At 44.6% G+C, this 18750-nt stretch overlaps 1 protein-coding gene across 2 annotated transcripts in view; it reads right to left on the reverse strand.

Moving 5' to 3' along the window:
- The window catches only part of LOC109305934 (cytochrome b-245 heavy chain), a 42823-nt gene extending 24973 nt beyond the window's left edge, over positions 1-17850 (reverse strand). The window contains exons 1-6 of one of the 2 annotated variants that reach the window (XM_019529116.1): positions 17431-17849; positions 15235-15330; positions 13626-13736; positions 2846-2930; positions 2502-2647; positions 371-561 (exon numbers count right to left, since the gene is read on the reverse strand). In XM_019529116.1, the coding sequence (XP_019384661.1) occupies positions 371-561; positions 2502-2647; positions 2846-2930; positions 13626-13736; positions 15235-15330; positions 17431-17475 (674 nt within the window). In that variant the 5' untranslated portion in view covers positions 17476-17849. Of the gene's footprint in view, positions 1-370; positions 562-2501; positions 2648-2845; positions 2931-13625; positions 13737-15234; positions 15331-17430 lie in introns of both variants that reach the window. The other variant, XM_019529115.1, reaches the window with a different exon arrangement.
- Between the last annotated feature and the right edge of the window lie 900 nt (positions 17851-18750).

The following is an 18750-nucleotide window of genomic DNA, read 5'->3' on the forward strand; positions in this document are numbered from 1 at the left end:
ATATCTGCTGTGAGGGGGCAAAATTTGCTACGTGGAGGCTTGGTCCTCCAGGGAGATGCTCTGGCTGCTGGCCAGAGTGTCTCCACTGCTTTAGTTGTCCTCCAGCTCCCCCAGCACATCAGGAGCTGGGAGGAGCGGGGAAAGAGCAGCTTCCCCAAAGTGAGGTAATATGCCCCACACCAAACCACACATGCAGAGGCATGCAATGTGGCAAAAAGTAGCAGCAAAAATCTGTGCCACCACTATATTTGCCCTGCAAACATATGCCCCTGCATGTGGAGATGTGCCCTAATAAGTCTGTTTTGGAGGTTTAAACACCACCACCTTAACTGCCACGTGCTGTGTGCAGGGAATATTTACAATTACTTACCCAACACCATGGATGACAAGCCCAATAAAGAAGATGACAAAGAGATGATGGGTATACCAAAACACTTCAAAATATGACCTTCGAATAGTCTTAGTGGATGATGTGATGATTAATATAAAGCACAGTGTAATGATGACGCCAGTGAGACCTGCCAAGTATGTAAAAGCAACATATAGGCCACCTGCGGGATTCTGTAAAATAAATAAATGCATTGGTCTAAAGAGGGAAAACATATCAAACTTGTGCAGAGCAGCACCCAGCTTTCTTATTTCAAAATCTAAGATACTGTATAAGAAATCTTATGAGAATAGTTCATTGTAAGTCATGTGCTTTTGTAAAAGCATACCTTGTTCTGTAATACTACAATTTGACTGAATCTTACCCTGCATCAACTGCTACCCTGAAATAAATAGGGCTAAATACTGTGGTTTAGCTTCCACTTACTGTAGGATAAGAGCAGATATGCAAAACAGTTTCTGTGTAGGGCTGTGCGAAGCTTCTGTCCCTGATTCGATTCGGCAGAGATTCAGCCTGATTCGACAACTGAATCTCTGAATCCACATCAAAATCAGAGGACCCTTTAATCTCTCTGAATCAAATTGGAACCCTCCAATTAGCTACCTCTAGGTAGCTGGGACTTGTAAATGCTGCGGTGCTGGGGCAGATGCAACGTCCCACAGAAGCACAGGTGGGCTCCCCAGTGTGCGCAGCAGCAGACCCAGAAATGGACCAGAAGCACTTCCGGTCCACTTTCGGGTCTGCTGGAGAGTGTGTAGGCGGGCCCCTGTGCCTCCTTGGCTTGGTGACTGCTGTCTCCTGGGTCTGGGGGGGAGGGGCTCTTGGAGTCCCCCTGTGGGTGATCACCAAGCCATGGGTGGCGGGTGCACAGACCCTGTGCTCTCTCCGGCAGATCTGGAAGTGGACCGGAAGTCCACCTCTGAGTTTGCCGCCAAGCACGTGGAGGTTCCCCCCGTGCTCCTGTGGGATGCTCCATGCACCCCAGCATTGCAGCAATCACGAGCTGCGCCTGCTACCTCTAGGTATGTAGAAAAAACTTAAAGATGTGTCTTTGTTCGAATCACTGATTCTCTGAATCAGCATCGAATCTTCAGATTCAGATTCAGCCGAATTGAATCAGAGACAGTGATCTGAATCAACGAATCATAGTTTCATAGTTCATAGTTTGAATCACTGTCCCTGATTCAGACCGAATCCAAATCAAATAGGGTCCACTTCGCACGCCCCTATTACTGTGGAGGGATAGAGAAAATGTGTTCTAAAAGTTTATGCATGGAAATCGGAATAAGACATTTGGAGTTCACTTTCTGACTCTGTCGTGGACTAAGTGCAGAGAGAGGTAGGTAGCTGTGTTGCCTGAAGTCAGACAGAAGGCAAAGTAGATATGCATCTTGTAGACTAACCAAACAAGATATATATAAAGAGCATAAGCTTTCATGAACTCAAACTCACTTCACCAGATGCTATGAAGGGACTGCAGGAAGCAGAGCTTCTAAATAGAAAGCAGTTAGAATGCAGAGGGTAGGGAATAGGGAGGGGAAAGGAGCTCTTCGAGAAAAATCACTCAAACACATTTCCATAATTATGCAGATGAAGTTTGTGGCCTGTAACCATATTTAGACACCTAAACCAATACTTTGCTTTTCAGTGGTGCTGAGCAGCTGCAGTTAGTAAAATTAGTCTGAATTAATGGCTCCAAAGAATTTGCTAGGGAAAAATGCAAAATACTATTAAACTTTGTATTAATATAATTAATTATTGCTAGATGTCAAGGAATACATTACATGATGTTTGCTTCTGCACTAGAATCTACTAACCAAATGCAAATGACTTAATTTAAGAAAGGTCCAACCCAAATGGCCCTTTAGATTAGCATGTATGAGGCATTCCAGTTTCCATGGCCAAAAGCATTCCACATGCATATAGTTGTCTTTTACTCCCCAGTCTGAATGGTCAGGCACACATTTACAGTTGGGTTGACTGGGTAAGCCTTTGGCACAAATTGAAAGCAGGATGCAAATTCATGCCTATGGAGGCATTAGAAGATTTTTCACCTCTGTTACGCTGACACAGTTGTACAGATGAATATTCCTTATGGCACTATTTCACTTGCCTCATATCTTTCCCGAACAAAGTTCAGATAGGTTTCACCTGGCTTGTCTCCAAGTTGAGAAAGAGCATATGACAAATTTCCTTCCATACCAAGACGTGCCTTCACCAACCATTCTACATTAAATAAGTGTGCTATGGTGTGAATTGCTGAGAATGACAGAGAAGATAACAAATATTAAATGCATAGGTACCCAGTCAACATTATTGGATTTTGAACACTAAAGCTTTGTCTCCCACAGATTAGAATTTTCATTTTCTCTATCCACATAAACAACCCTCATTATAAATCAAGAAAAAACTATTTCTACTTAGATTTTGTGTGTAATGAAACTTGGGAACACCTACCAGTGTGAAGGGCAATCATCCACGCCACCATTTTATGAAAGGTGAGATTCCTGTCCAACTGCCTCCTGACCCGTGTTGAGCAGCACTTTGGTTTAAAGAATGGAAAAGTATTTGCAAATTATTTCTAGTATCAAGGGTACAGTAACATGTACACGTGATAATAGCTTATATCTGATTATTATTAAGAAATTTAGAAAACAAGATAAGCACATGTCCACATGATAAAAGAAAGTGTGGAAGTTTTTCCTGTCCCTGGGAGAAGTACTTTGCAGAGAATTGGGTGGATACCTAATATTCTCTGCTAATCGGATAGGGCTGATCATGCCCAACTTCCAGGAATAAAACAAAGAAGGCTAGAGGAGCAGCATGTGTGGGGAAGGGGAATAGAAAAAGGAAGATAAAGATCGCAGGGCAAATTCATTTCTACTATGACTTTCCAACTTTCCTGCCTTCAGCTGAGTTATACCATGGATGTATTAGGCCCCTCGAGTTAGTTCATATCTTGATACGTCATAAACAACCCCCTTATCAATCAATGTTAAAATATGAGCAGGATGCAGTTCTCTTCTTTGATTATTTCCAGCTGTTACTTAAGTTATAGGAGAGATCCTCCTCATATAGCAGTGCTACCCTGTTCACTGTGATGACTGACAGGAGAGATCGGTCTTCCCATTATTTTGCATTTTAAGATGTAACTTTAAACTGTAAATGTGTCCATGTATAGAAAAGCATTACCCTACCTAACTGCACCCCAACTATGCAAACAGTATTTAAGAACCCTTGAACTTGCTATTTTGAAAGGCCAAATTCTGCAGTAGTGATGACAGTACTGCATGACCATATTTGAAGGAATACATGCTAATTTAATAAAAGGAAGCAAAATACCTGACATGGAGGATATACAAAGAAAATTCAACCATTCTTTCAATTAAACATTAAGGCTAGGGACAGACTTTCAAAAAGCCAGAGCCTGAATTGATTCTATCTTTGCAAGTTAGTCTAACTTGCCTAGATTGAAGCAATTTGTAAGTGAATAGACATTCCCTCTTGACTGAGTAAATTCAGGCACATGCGTGCAGTGGCTCAGGCCAGAAGCTGTGGGGGGCACTCGAGCATGCCCTTGGCTGCAGGGAAGCTGTGCTGGGGGGTGTGGCCAGCCCCGGCAGCAGCCTCAAGTGAACTGGCCAGGGAGGGGGTTTAATTCTCCTTCCCTGTCCTAATGGCATGAACCCAAACTGAGGTCTGTCTGGTGCTTCCCCCTTCCTGCAGCAGGGATGGAGGTGGGGGTGTGAGCAGACACTGGCCAGCATGGCCACCTGAGGCAAACGGCCAGGGAGGGGGTTTATTCTGCTAGCCTCGACCACTGCCTCCACTAATTGCTTCCTGCACAGAGTGAGTGGTGGAATAAGCCCCCTCTCTGTCCCCTCTGCCTGATGCCAGAGAGGGGGGAAATAACCCAGTCCATGCCCCCATCACCTAAGGGGGCCATTCCAGCCAGCCTCTGGCCATGCCCCACCCCTGCCGCTGAAGCAGCGAGGGGCAGGGACCACGACGGGGGTAGAAGCCCCTGTCATAGTTTCCCAGGAAGCACAAGCTCCTTCCCAGTGGTGGGAGGACTGTGCTGCGGGTGGGAGCTAGGTCACATTAGGAAATAGGCACATGGAGGCGATTTATTTCCCCATTCCCTCTGGTCTCTGGCAGAGAGGACAAGGAAGGAGCTTACTCTGCTGCTCACTCTGTGCAGGGAGTGATTGGTGGAGGCGGCAGTTTCAGGCTGGCAGATACCAGTTGTGGTGCCTCAGAGGCAGAGTGGACAATAAACCCCCTTCCTGTCCCCTTTGCCTCAGGGGGGCCATGCCTCGTGGTGTCTGGCTATGCCCCCATCCTTGCTGCTGGAGCAGCAGGAGGGGCACCAGATGGACCCCAGCTTGGGTCTGTGTCTGTGATGGGAACTGGCCTCTCTGGCCAGTTCACTTGAGGCTACTGTCAGGGCTGGCTATTCTCCCCTCCCACCACCACTGGAGCAGTGTGCAGAGAAATCCCTGGCAGGTCTGTGTTGGGGAGGGAGGGGGGAATAAACCTTTTCTCTGCCCCCTTCACCTTAGGGGGTCCAGCATCTGGCCATGGCCCCGCCCCTGTTCTGGCTAGGGAACAGAGGGGCGGGGCCAGCCCTGCTCCACTGGAGCAGAGAGCACAGCCCCACCCAGGGCTGCAGAGCATGCTGGGATGCTGAAGGACTCTGGTTTAACTTAAACTAGAAAGGGGTCTGGGACAGAAGTTCCATAAACCGGTCTGACCTCAATCAATTAAGTCTGATACTACATTGAACCAGGTGTATCTCAAGCCAGTTTCAGCCATTTTGAAACTGATTTATGTGCCCTGAGCTTATGTCCTGTTACAGGTTTAAACCAATTTCTGCTCACTTAAACAGGTTTATGTGTAACTTCAGTCTGTAGCCTAGTTGTTCGTTTGTGCTTGTTAGGAAAAAAGTTTCCACCACAGTATTACTGAACTACCATCAGCTGCATAAGTTAGATCATTTTTACTTTGTTTGATAAAATGAAGTCACAATCTTTGCAGTGGCATTTCCACCACTTACAGCTCCTGAATGTGTTTGATTAAAGATAATGGCAAAAAGAATTAAATTGGTAACATTTCCAAATCACTCCAATAAAGAACTACCCATATTTTGCATGAGGTAAAACATACCTCCTCCTTAAGGTATTGCTTTGTTTACAAAAAGTGGCTGAAATTAAAGATCTACAGCTACCTTCATAAACACCTATTTTAAAAGCCAGAGCTCCCTTCAGGTTCCCCTGCTTCTTCATTTAAGGGTTGTCCAGCCATATGGGGAGTGAAATTTAATAAGCCCAAGTGATTCAGCAGAAATGAATCTACAACTCCCTCTGGGTTTGACTGTTTGCTAACTTGGTGTGGTAACAGGTGACTGCTAGTATTCTACTTCACATAGGAAGTTGTGCAGCAGAACTTGCCCTGAGTCAGCAGAAAAGAAAAACATCTTCTCTGGAAAACAAGACAAAAAGCACCAATTTTCTCAGCTGTGGGATTTCTCCCATCTTCTTAGCATATAAAATTAATATAATATTAGGAAATTGCATGCAAAATGAGAAATCAGAGTCTTGTATTTCAAGAAGTGAGAAGTTTAGTACTAGAAATAGAAGGTCCCACATAAAATCCAACATAAAATCTAATCTCTCTCTCCTGGGAACCAATTTTGAGATTTCCACTGATTTCCCTAACACTAGAAGTTGGTTTCTAGTTTTGACTGCCATGAGGCAATTTTACCACCCAGAGAGAGAACTAACCTAAGAAAAACGTATTTCATGACTATAGTACCAGCAATACTTAGGGCACAGACAGATGTCACAATTTTTGCCCAACCTGGGCCCAGAAAGTGATTTACAGCAGTGACCAAACAAATGCACGGCTGCAGAGCACTTTAAATGGACCTGCTCCTGCTCCAAGACGGAGCATCTTCATTAATTTCTGTCTGTGTGCACCATGAACAGGGCTCAGCTGAAGCAGCCCAGCTCTGCTCCCTGCACTGTTTTCAGAATGAGAGGGGGGAAAGGGAGCAGAGGGAGCTCATTCTGGGGGTTGCCCAGCCAGTGCTGGAGGATGGGGTGGGTGAAGTGGAGCCCCCTTGAGGTGGGGGCTCCAAACCATCTGCTCTCCCACCCCAGCACAGCTGGGAAGCCCTGAGAACAAGCTCCTTCCCCTGCCTTCTCCTCCTCCCATCCAGATGCAGCATGAGCTGCAAGAGGGGATGCAGAGCTAGGAGACAGAGGCTGCAGAACTGGGAATTCAGTCAAGAGCCCCACCAGGCTGGGGACAGGGACTCCCATGGAGGAAAAGGGGAATGGGAACACAAGGAGTCACATGTTATGGGGCCAGGCTGGGCTGGGCTTGCTCCCCAAACTGCAGCAGTACAGGTGTTGTACACTATGGGGCCAGGTGGGGCTGTCCCTGCATGCTGTCACCACATGTGGCCACAGACTTTAGTGGGAGCACAGGAACTGCATGCTGTGGGGGCTGTGTGGAGCTCTCCCTGCACCCTTCCACCATGTGTGGCCAGGGACTTGGGTGGGAGCACTATTTGGCCAGGTGGGACTAGGCCTTCATGCTACCACCATGAGCAGCCAGGGACTTGGGCAGGAGCTGCATGTTATGGAGTGGGTGGGATTGGCTCTGCACCCTGCTGCCAACTGTGGCCAGGGACTGAGGTGAGAGCACGGGACCTGCACATTATGGGGCTGAGTGAAGCTGGCCCCACATCCTGACACCATATTGTCATGTCTGAGTTTTACCTGACGGTTAGAGTGCCGATGCCAGCAAAGCAAAAGACCATAATAACTTAGTAAGGATGCAGGCCATAAAGACCCCTCAGCACTAGTAGCCTTTATTTCTTTGCTAAAAGAAGCATTGCAGTTGGAGTTTGTTAAAAGTTTGTTCTCCACACTTCAGGAGCTTGTTGTCTGCAATGATAAGTATTGCAGGTGCCAATCATAAGGTTGATCTTTTGAACCTGCTAAGGGCAGCCAGATGAATAATGTATCTAGGTCAAATGAATAAATATATAGGTCAGATGAATATGTATCTAGGTCACTGTGTAAGAACATAATTGGCGGTCAGTAAATATTCACAATTGGCATGAAGTGATTGGTCACTGCTAACTATAACTAAGAGCAGATTCCCGCCATTAAGTGGAAAACTCTGAGCACACCAAGGAGACACAATCAGCAGATTAGCCAACTGCAGACATCTCCCTGCCACTGACCTTCATTTTGGTGTATTCGTTTCTTACCAGTTTGTCTGTCCTTCTTGTCAAAGAGCTCTCAGAAGTTTATTGATCGAAAGTGCATTATAGTTTTTCCCTGTGCATGAGCTGTTGACCAGTTCTGGGACTACTGAGTTGGGCAGCCGCACCTAGCCTCCGGGTTAAAAAGCAAAGGCTCGGCTCAGGAACCCCGTGAACCAACAGACCCCTTAAGATTGTTCTGTTTTATGCACTGTAACTGAACAAGTCAGCTATCCTGCCTATGCTGCAACCATCGGTAGCGTAAGTACAATAAACTTTTCATACAACCAATATGCTTCAAGCCGCCTGACTCCTACTTGCCGCTACTCCCCACCTGTCCGGTCATCTATCCCTTCTGCACCAAGCCAGTCGTGCCGACCCAGGCTCGCAAGTCAAGAGTACACCGGTTACAAGGTGCAACACATATGTGGCTGGGGACTTGGGCAGGAGTGCTACTGCACCAGGTGGGGCTGGCCCTGCTCACTGCAGCCACATGCAGTTCCAGAGACTTGTACACTCCAGGAACTCTGAAGATCCCCTCCCCCCCCATATAAACATATATACCTGCACCCTCCCACACACCTACCATATCCCTATACACATCCATACACTCCCACAGTCCACACACACACTCCCAGCCCTCCACCATAACCCCATAACCCCCACACATACTACCACACCCCACCATACCCATCCCCATATCCTCCCACACCCCCCCACCCACCATATCCACAAACACACCCACAATCTCCCACAGCCCCCATGCACACTCCCTCCCCCATCAAACCCACACATATACCTACATCCTCCCACCCCCCCGCCTGAACAACATACCCCACATCCCTCCACACCCACCCCGACCCTCCCACAGCCCCCATGCACACTCCCTCCCCCATCAAACCCACACATATACCTACATCCTCCCAACCCACCCCACCTGAACAACATACCCCACATCCCTCCACACCCACCCCGACCCTCTCCCACACACCCGACCCACTACCCACACCTCCAAAACCCCACCACACACACACATACACACTCCAAATACACCCCTTCACATACACTCCCTTACCCCATACACACTATATACAAGAGCAGGACTGAATTTTGAGCTATTATGGTATTGTTTTGAGATACACTATGCAAACACACATAAAGCATGACAAAAATATATGTTTAAATAAAATTAAAATGAGTTGTAGTACATGTTTGATTTTTTTTGTAGTACATGCTTTGGTTTTTTTCCAGTTTCAAGATGGTAACCCCCCAACCCACCCTGCCAGGAGTACTGCTGGGGTAAGGGGAAGGGCTTTTGGTGGCAAAGGTCAAAGGTTAAGGGCAGAACTTCCAAATGGCAGGACTTCAAGGTTGCAACCAGGGGCAAGGCACCTGTCAAGGGGAGGGGCTACCCTTGTGGCGCTCAACAGCTCACCAAATGTCATTACGTGACCCTCCAGATGAAATAATTGCCCACCCCTGAGATAACATCTGTTGGCTTGGGAAGATTAGTAAAACTAATGGTGCTTTCTGTGAAGCACCATAAGTTAAACCAGGGAGCTGAATTTCTGTCTGTGCTCTTATTGCTCAGTTTTACATACGGGGATGCATCTCAGTCTCCTTTTCTTTTGTACAGTTGCAGTAACAAAGTAAGAATAGAACAAGCCTGAAAATCTAGCTCCATGAGCCCAATTTTTACCCTTTCATGGACTGTTTTATATCCTTCTTCATGTTTGATAACAGGTTCTGAACATAAGAAGAGTTTTGGCAGAGTTGGAAATAAAACCTAGGCATGTGGAATTTCAGCTAGTTAGCAACATTGACTTTCATAATGGAGTTGCCAGATGAAAATACTTGCTTATGTTGCCATTATCCACTGGATCATACTTTCCTTTCAGAGCCATCCATAATCTTAGGCATCTTGAAATCCAGCATTCTGCTGCTGTCTGGCAAATACTGTATTGATCCGAAGCCAAGACTACTCAAAATTTGTTATAATTTTGCATATGTAGAATCAAATTACTTGAGGATCATCTTCAGTTTGTCTTCCCCGCTCCTCACTACAATGAGCCCCTGGGGAAAGCAGTGGCAAGGGACAGGTGGTAGGGAGGCAAGTGGTAGGAGAGGTGGTGGTAGGAAGAGACAGGTGGGGGGGAAGGTCAAGAAGCCTGACCCCTACTCCTTGCCCCACACCTTGCTCCTTGCTGCCTATCCCACAAGCTTATCCCCCTGCTGCCTGCCTGCCTGTATCTGCTCCCCCACCTCCCTGCTACTTACCCCTCCCTCATGCCTGCATCCCCTGACAACCTCTACCCTCCTCCTCAGTGCCTGCTCTCCTGCCTGACCTTCCCATTTTTTTCTGCCCCTCCTGCCACTTCTGGACTCCCACTATCTCCCCACCTCATCTGTCTTCCTCCTCACCTTACCTCCAGCTCCAGTGCGCTCTAGCCCAATGCAGCCCAGGGCATGGATCATGTGCTTGCTCCAGCTCCAGTCCAGCCTAATAACAGTGGTGGAGGAAGCAGCTCTGGCCCAGGCCCCAGAGCCTGGTTGGAGCTGCCACTGCTGCATCAGCTGCTGCAGGTCCAAGCTAGGCCCAGAGCAAGCACATGCTCTATGCCTTAGGCTGCAATAGGGTTAGAGCCTGCTGGAACCAGGAAGTAAGCAATGAGTGGGGGAAAAGGGGCAAGGGGTAGAAATTGTGGGTGGGTGTGGTGGAAATAGTGGGGGTGAGGGCAGGCAGTAGCTATGGCTCTATCCCCAAACAAAATCCAGACTCATAACTGGAGCTGGATCCACCACCTGCTTCCCCAATGGCTTGTACTCAAATCCAAGTTGAGGGGCTTTTTTCCATGTTAAATTGGGCAGGAAAAACCTTGTCTTGGTTTCGAGTAAATATGATAGTTTTATTGCCCACTGTCCTGACGTGCACTAGCTTCTAGTAGTTGTCCAATGTGAAGAATAACCAATTTGTGAATAATCCAACTTCATGGATGACAGATCCATTAATAGCTATTAAACAGAACTGTCAGGGTTGTATCCACCAATGATGGTGGATGCCAGGGATGATATGATAGGATAGATCACTCTAAACATACCCTGTTTTTATGCTGTCCCTCTAAGGCATTCACTACTGCCACTGTTGGAGACAGACCTATTTGTTGTGCTGAGTGTCAGTGGGCTAGGCCCACCAAGAAAACTGTAAGCTTCCCTCAGCCAGGGAGGCCACTTAAAACACAAAAGCAGATTCTGAGGAACAACAAAAGTAAAAACAGAGATAAGAATGCAGGTCAAAGGTTAATAATGAGTGCTCCAAGGGGGAATACTGAGCAGAGTACACTGACCAGTGCCCACTGACCCCTTTTAGAGGCAAGATAGTGGGCAAGATACATGGACAATTGGTCTGACTCAGTATGGCACTAAGTAGGTACATCTATATGCGCACTTAGCATGTAGCAATAAACTCTGGTGCAGTTTGCGCCAGAGTTTATTTCTCCCAGGCACAGCGTTTACATGTGTGCCTGAGACCACAGCATATTGAGCTGGATCAGAACAGCCCCAGCTGGCAGGAGATCCAGGGGCTCAGCCTGCCAGCCCAGGGCTGCTCTACTCCAGCTCAATGTGCTGCAGAGGGGCTGACTGGGTCATGAGGGTACAACAGTGCAGGGCTAGCCAGCAAGCAGTCCATGCTATAGTACCCTTGTGCCCCATCCCCATCCCTGGTCACCATCTACGCATGCGTTTTGGCCTGCATAACTACTCCGCTGTAGGATAGTACTTGTCCCAGACAGTACTATTCTCCAATGGAGTTAATTCATTTACTACTCCCTAATATAGGCACACATGTAGACTGTGATGCTTCACTGTGGAGCTAATTAGTCAGGTCTGCAGTAAAGTGTACATGTAGATGTTCTTCACTACTGTTACTGTTACTGTTACCACCACTAACATAACAAACAATTGCTCCTTTAGCCTAAGTAAGTTGTAAAGGTCAAGCACTCAAAAATAGCATTCAAAAGAATTCCAGGATAAAGTATCCCTATGTAACCTTAACTTTGCTTCTATATGCATCACACTAGCTGTTAATGACTTGATTTTATACTCCAGTTTTCATAGGAACCCTATTAAATTGTGGCATTATGGGGTATACAAATAATCCAGCATTAAACTCTATAAAGGGGGGATACATAACATTAGAGTAAAATAGTAACTGAGATAAGAAGGCCCAGTGTGATCTAACTTCACATGTTTTTAATGACTGATGATGTTCAGTTTGTGGGGAAACATAAGAGATTATACAATTCTTGCAATTCTCAGCTGTGGTTTTATTTCCATATTTTCTCCATATATAAATATCATGCAATATTAAGAAATTATCTACAAAAGGAGAAGTGAAAATCTCAGAGTTTATGGTTTCTTAAACAGTGACAGCTTTATGGAGTATATGGAACATATTATATGTTAGGCCTAGATTTTGTCTGGAAGATTCATTCTTATGCATCCATTCTTATTCTTAGTTTCTAGCTTTGTACATCAAACTGGCAAGATTAAAAGCAACAGTTTGAGCCCTGCAAAGCATAACAAGACATTTATTCAGATCTGTCAAGTCAGATGCAGGACTCTGTAAGCAATGCCTCTGTTGCTCAAGTCCTGCGTTTCTCGATAATAAAACTAACTGCTGTGACACACTTGTTCTGCATTTCATAGGTATTGTGTGACATGGCTGTATATCATAGTTCAGGATGAGTACAATTTACCCTTCTGTCATTTGATTCAAGCATCAGGCAAATACAAGCAGGCCAGCCAGCCCTCTGCATACAGCAGGTCCATCTGGGAGGTAATTAGGTGCCCTTATAAAAACAGACAGAATATCTGTAGGGAGGAGGCTGTTGCTACAATAGATGCTGAGAGGTGTGGAGGGCTGTAGGAGGTTGGAGGGGCCAGAGACTCCAGCTAAGGCTGCTCAGGAGGACTGGGCCAGCTGAGGGAAATAATTAGTGGCCACAAAATCAAAAGGCTCTGAGGGATGGGAAGCCAGTAGCTGTAACGCTTGGGAAGGGACTCTCATGGTCTGGGACAAGACTCAGGGCCTGCAAGACTAGAGGCAGCAGCACCGTGCCAGGGAAATAGTCACAGACTGTTTGGGAAGGAGGACTGTGGTGCGGAGAGAGCAGCAGGAAGCCAGAGGCACCTTCTCAGGTACTGTCAGGATAGTGACTGAGTCCTGTATGGACTATGTTATGGTATTGAGTGTTGACTTGTGCCTGGGATGTTTCTGAGAGGTAAGTGTATTCAAGAAAATAAAGGACTGTAAAGGCAAAGACTGTCTGAACTGCAGAAATTCCTAAACCTGCTACAAGAAGTATTAAAAGAAATGAGCTGCTGAGAAGGCAGATGGATTGGCTGCTTAAATGTTATGCTGAAGAATAAAACCATGCCCTGAACAACACTTGGGCACAGCAGTGAACCCTCTGTGGGACAGGGAGCAGGCTAACAGCACTGCAGGCAGGAAGCTGATTATAGCCCCATGTTGAGAAAATCCTGCTTCTTGGAGGTTCAGGGAAAACTAGTAAGTCTTAGATGACATCATTGGGGTGGTGCATAAAGCAGGGAAGGTACCTCTAAGATGGGAAGTGACAGATGGCTTTAGAGATCAAGAGCAGCCCTTTGATCTGGAGCTGCTGTTCATGCATGTGTTGAGGATGGGAAGAAGATTGCAATCACTTGGATGAAAATGACAACATAAGTATGAGAGTTACACTTGCTTCTGTGTTTTTTTTTTTCTGTCCATGGGTTATGGCAGGGTAGCAGCACTAGTTTTCCAGTTCCTGTCTTTTAATGAGAATAAGATGACTGACTACAATTCAGTAGTTATTTGGGGAACTTAAGTTGGGTGTTTCTGTAGAACAGCTAGGTAGGCTGTTATCTTGCATGTATTTTGAAAGTATTTCTTTCTCTTACCGCACTTGATCCTCTGAGGAAAGAGAGCAAGTTTCGACATACTGGCAGCAGAATTAGCATACAGTTGAAATTCAGGCAAGCTGCAGGTGCTCTTGCCAGTGCTAAAGCATGCTGTAATGTAATATAGGACAATAAGTTAGGGTATCATAGAGGGGACTAATCTGCATGATTCTCACAGACATGTTTCACTAGCCTTTCATTGGAGGAAATGAAGAAAAGGATTTTACTAACATCATTTAGATTTCTTAAGAGTGCCAACGGAAGCAATAGAAAACAGAACCAAAATTTCCTTTAAAAAGATCTTTTTATTTTTCAGTTCTTAATAACTGTACATAATTGCTTTATAACAAGCTACCTATTAAGTCTGCTAATGGCAGATATCACCAAGCAGTAGAGTTCATGTCCAATGACTATAAGGGTGTATATATAGACATTTGGGGAGGTTAGATCAAATTAAAAATGGCCACCCAATGCAAGGTAAATCAGGATTGGTGGGGAGGGGGCAACCAGGGTCTATAGTGGGGTTTGCAGGGTCCAGGAGGGTATTGCAGGAGCAATTATAGTCTGGGGGGGTGGAAATAAGGGGCTATCTTCACCCCTTCCAGGGACCAGGGGATACTTTTTAACCCCCTGATCTCCCCATCCCAACCCCCAAGCAAACCATCTCTGCCCACCCCAACCCCAACATACTTCCTTGGCTTCCAGGGCCAGTGACTACTGATAAAACTGGCACTAGGTACAGCTTGTGAGATGAAGGTTGGCTGGTCCATGGAGGGGGAGGTTATTTGTCTGGGGATGAGGCAAGTGGCCAGGAGGCTAAAAATGTCATCCCCCCCCCTGCAATTCATCATTAGGGTCTCTGGTTTTCTGATGCAAGAGAATCCCAAATTTTCTGACATAAAAAACAAACCCTAAATCCACATTTTTCCATGCTCTAAAATTTAAATGACAGACATGCTCTCTCTTGCTCTCGGGTTTCATTTTAATCACAAACGTGAATTTAGGGCTTTGGGGGGGGGGTTTACATCAGAAATCTTGATTTTTATTTTTTTTTATTTTTTTATTTTTATCAGAGAGCCAGGATCTCTATTCATCATACTTACTGTAATGAAAAAGTTAGAACCTTTGGAAACTCTAGTAGGTCATAGTGCCCTGCCCCAGACAATCCAATTATGGCTCACAATCCATGGTCTTCCATATATTTTTAATATAACCATGAACAGCAAATGCTTTTCTAGGCAAATTGATATGTACATTATTTAATTCAGGACAATAAATAAATGAATAATGTCATGAAAGAACAACTGAAGCAATCATTCCAGGGCGATATTTTACTCACTTTCTACTTAAAGAAGTGGTTAACATCCGTGTTGTGCTTCTTAATTAAAAGGAGCATAATTCCTACTTGAAGATGTCTTAAGAATGGGCTATATCTCCTGGTTTTCTATATTGTGGAGCTATGTATTGTTGTACATGATTTTGGAACTACTGTCTTACATTTCAGCCATGCTGCTATTAGGGTCAAATGAAACTGAGCTAAATACAGGAAGGTCATCTTAAGCATGTGCCCATTTAACATATGCCAAGCTAATACATGAATTAGACTTACCCCAAGAAGTACCCTTGTGTAGCTGTATTCCCTTCCAACATTATACACTACGTAATACCACCAAAAGAGGAAGACATTTAACCCCAGCCACACAAGCTGAATGAGAAAAACACAATATTCAGTCAAACAATATGCTTCAATCAAACAATCTTGGTTTGGTAAAAGAATAATAGGGTGAAAGTCTATGACCTGTAGCATAGAGAAGGCTGGACCAGTTGAGCTAATAGTCTCTTTTCATTGTAATTTATGAATCTCCATCACTTCTGACTACTCTAACTTCATGGAGATTGACTTTTCTCTGTGAAGATTAAGGGTTGATAGCTTGTTTAGTTGTTTTTTTTTTTAACCAAAGGGAATCTTTTTATCTACTTTTTCATTCTATAATGTTTTCCTCACTTCCAGGTTTCTACCCTCCCTACTAAATTCCCTCTTCCCTCCTGAAGCATGTGGAGTATTGCTCTGGTTACTGTTAAGATAAGGGTGCTAAATACATCCGTCCTTAAATTTATACAGCAGAACTGCCCTGTACAGCATTGGCCTGCTAAAGAGTGTGGGATTAGTGCACTTGGAGAGATGGAGAAAATAAGCCACAATCCTACAGCAGCTAATTGAGTCATCTTTTGCCTGAATGCATAAGCATGGCTCTGTGATTGTGCAAGATCCATGTGACACTGAGCCCATGCGTGTCTACTTTTGCTGGTGCCTGTTATTAACGGCTAGAATATCAGTTCAGTTGCACATCTTTGGTCAGATCCACATTTGTGGGTTGTGCCAGAAACAAGGGTGTGGTGGAGGGTTCCTAGCCATCCTGCAGCAGCCCTCCCATTGCAACCTGCCAGCACACACAGCCTGAGAAAGTGCACTGAATCAGTACATTTCCCTTAGTTTGACCCTACTTGCTTTTGGACTTCAAGCCACACAGTGAAATGGCTCTAAACTGTGGACAGTTTGTGCCATGCTGCTTCAAGCTAATGGTGCACAAACAAGGTAGAGCAGGGAGATGTGTGTGTGTGTGGGGGGGGGGTGAATTTTAAATATTATGCTTACAATCAAAGTTGACAAACTGCAGTATCAGCTTCCCTTATACCTAAACTTTGGCTTCTGGGGTAACTCCTGCAATGTTCCTTGGCCCACCATTGTGGCTGTAAAGGAGTGTGCAGTTAGCCTAGGCCTTAAATGATCCACAAAAAAAGTTTAGAAAAATTCTTAATGTTGTATTAGAAAGTTGATGCCCAACTAATGTATTGTAGCAGTAGCTGTGAATAAAGCAGAACACTTTTCCATTCAAGCCCTCTAGCAAAATAGTTCCCTTTCCTACTTCTCTTCATCTTCCCTTACTTTTTTTTTCTATATTTCAGATAACTCTTTGAAAACAATTTTTCTTACTTTAGGGGAAAATAATAATGTACTTATTAAAATTCAGGTAATACTGAGTTCTTACACAGAGAACATTTATAATCACCTCTTTCTTATTAGTGTATTTGTGTTGGCTTCAACAAAATCTGACAAGTCATTAACTAAGTTATACCTCTTGTTGATACAAAATTAAATACCTAATGGCTTTCTAGACCAAGTACATTAATTTGGGGGGGAATCCAAATACAAACTGTTTCTTCCCGTATTCCAGACTCCATTCCTCTACCCACAAATGAGTGTGCAACCACTTTTATAACCTACTTGGAGCTACTGAAACATACTGGCTAGTATAACACTACATTCATGGCAGCTTCATGCAAAGTGCAAGTAAAGTGAACAGTGCATCTCTATACAGAATCCTGGAATCTGCAACACTGACTCACATAATCTTGTCACTGAGCACTGTACATTGTGATCCAATTCCGTTTTATTAGCATTTGCTTCTCAAAAGCCCTTTACTGTACCATCATTTGCCGGGTTGGCTTTTTAAAAAATGTGTACAGTTTATATCAAAATTAAATGTTGCTTGCTCTTTTGATTTCAGAAGTTTATATTTATATTACACTCCTATTTATAGCAAGTTAAATGAGACTTGGCACAAAGGATACAAGTCAGGTCCTTCATTGATTTCAGCAGAACTAGGATTTTACCCAGAATCTCTTAGTAACCTCTCTCTTCAGGTGCTATATAACACCTTTTGTCACAGGATCTTATATGAAATAACATCAAGTAATCAGCATGTGTGATTAGAAATAAATTGCAAGAAAGGATTGTACTTACAATAACAAAAATGGAGAGTCCTTCATTCTCCACCCAGTTGCCCATGGTTGCCTGAGCAAAGAGTGTACTGGCTTACCGCTGAGGAAATATCTGCATCTTCTCACAGAAGGAAGTGAGAACAGAAGCCTGGCTGCAGCCGTTTCCTTTGCCATTCACTTAGAATTAAGTTAAATTGAAACCACTGCATGGTTCAGTTTTATTATATTGGTGTTATTATATTTCTTCTGAAGCCTTGACATCTCAGTTAAGCCTCCTCCTAATGTAATACTGTTGTTTATTCTAAAGAGATACAGGGTTTTTCCACTGCAAGACATCTCTGCCTTTATAGAATTCAACACACCCAATCTCGAACAATGAGAAACATCTCCATTTTTTCATCACTACACCCTGGCGCTCATTCCTCACCTCCTAATGAATCATCCATAGAATTTCTCATTGCCCTGTACCCCAGGACAGCCTTTAGAGGTTAACCTAGCATTTCCTTCCCTGCAAGGCATGCATCAGCACCTCTGTTCTTCAGCTTGAACCCTCAGCCAATGCTATGGACAAGTTCCCCTCCCCGCCAGTTGGTCTGAAAAGATTTCCAGCCCTTGTCATAGCTGGCATGTTTCATAAGGTCCCAGCTCCTCAAGCTATTTGAGTATGTAAGGCTCTCCATGTCCCTCTCACTCCAAATGTTTTTCTCGCCAGAAGACAACCCAAGAGGCACTGAACTCCATACAGTGTTGACTCTGTAGTACTGGAGAACTTACGATCCACAACCTTTCCAGGAAGAACAGTGAAACATATATTTGGTTGCAATTGTTTTTAAACGATCCATTATTAGATGGATATGACTGAAGGTCCTTATCTGGTATAAATTAGCATTAGAAAAAAAGGAGCTGGTGGTGAGGTCAAAGAGGGAAAAAGGTTAGAATGGTGTGGTGTCTAACCCAACAAACTTACACCTGTGGAGATGAGGAAAAAAAGAAAAACTTAAGACACTTTGGTTTGTTTGTTTTTTCCCTTCTTTACCTGAAAGTGGTCGCTGAAGTATCAAAGGTCCTAATACACAAAGAAACTGAACAACTGAAAAATATTAGCCACTCCAATAAGCCAGTGCAAAGATCTTCTCTTCAGAAGGTCTGACAACCTGTCTACCATGCCTTTGACCTGTAATAGCCACACAAGTGACTGCTCAGCAGAACATGGTGTGACTGCACCCCTACCCCCATGGGGTATATCCCACATGCAGTACACTCCCTTAATTGCAAATTCATCCGGAAGCAGAAGAGGTAGATGAATTTCAGTTAGTCTAAACAAAAAGCAGACCTCTCGGCC

The sequence above is a fragment of the Crocodylus porosus genome, unplaced genomic scaffold (assembly GCF_001723895.1).
Source record: "Crocodylus porosus isolate Cpor-Errol unplaced genomic scaffold, CroPor_comp1, whole genome shotgun sequence".
NCBI classification, from domain to species: domain Eukaryota; kingdom Metazoa; phylum Chordata; order Crocodylia; family Crocodylidae; genus Crocodylus; species Crocodylus porosus.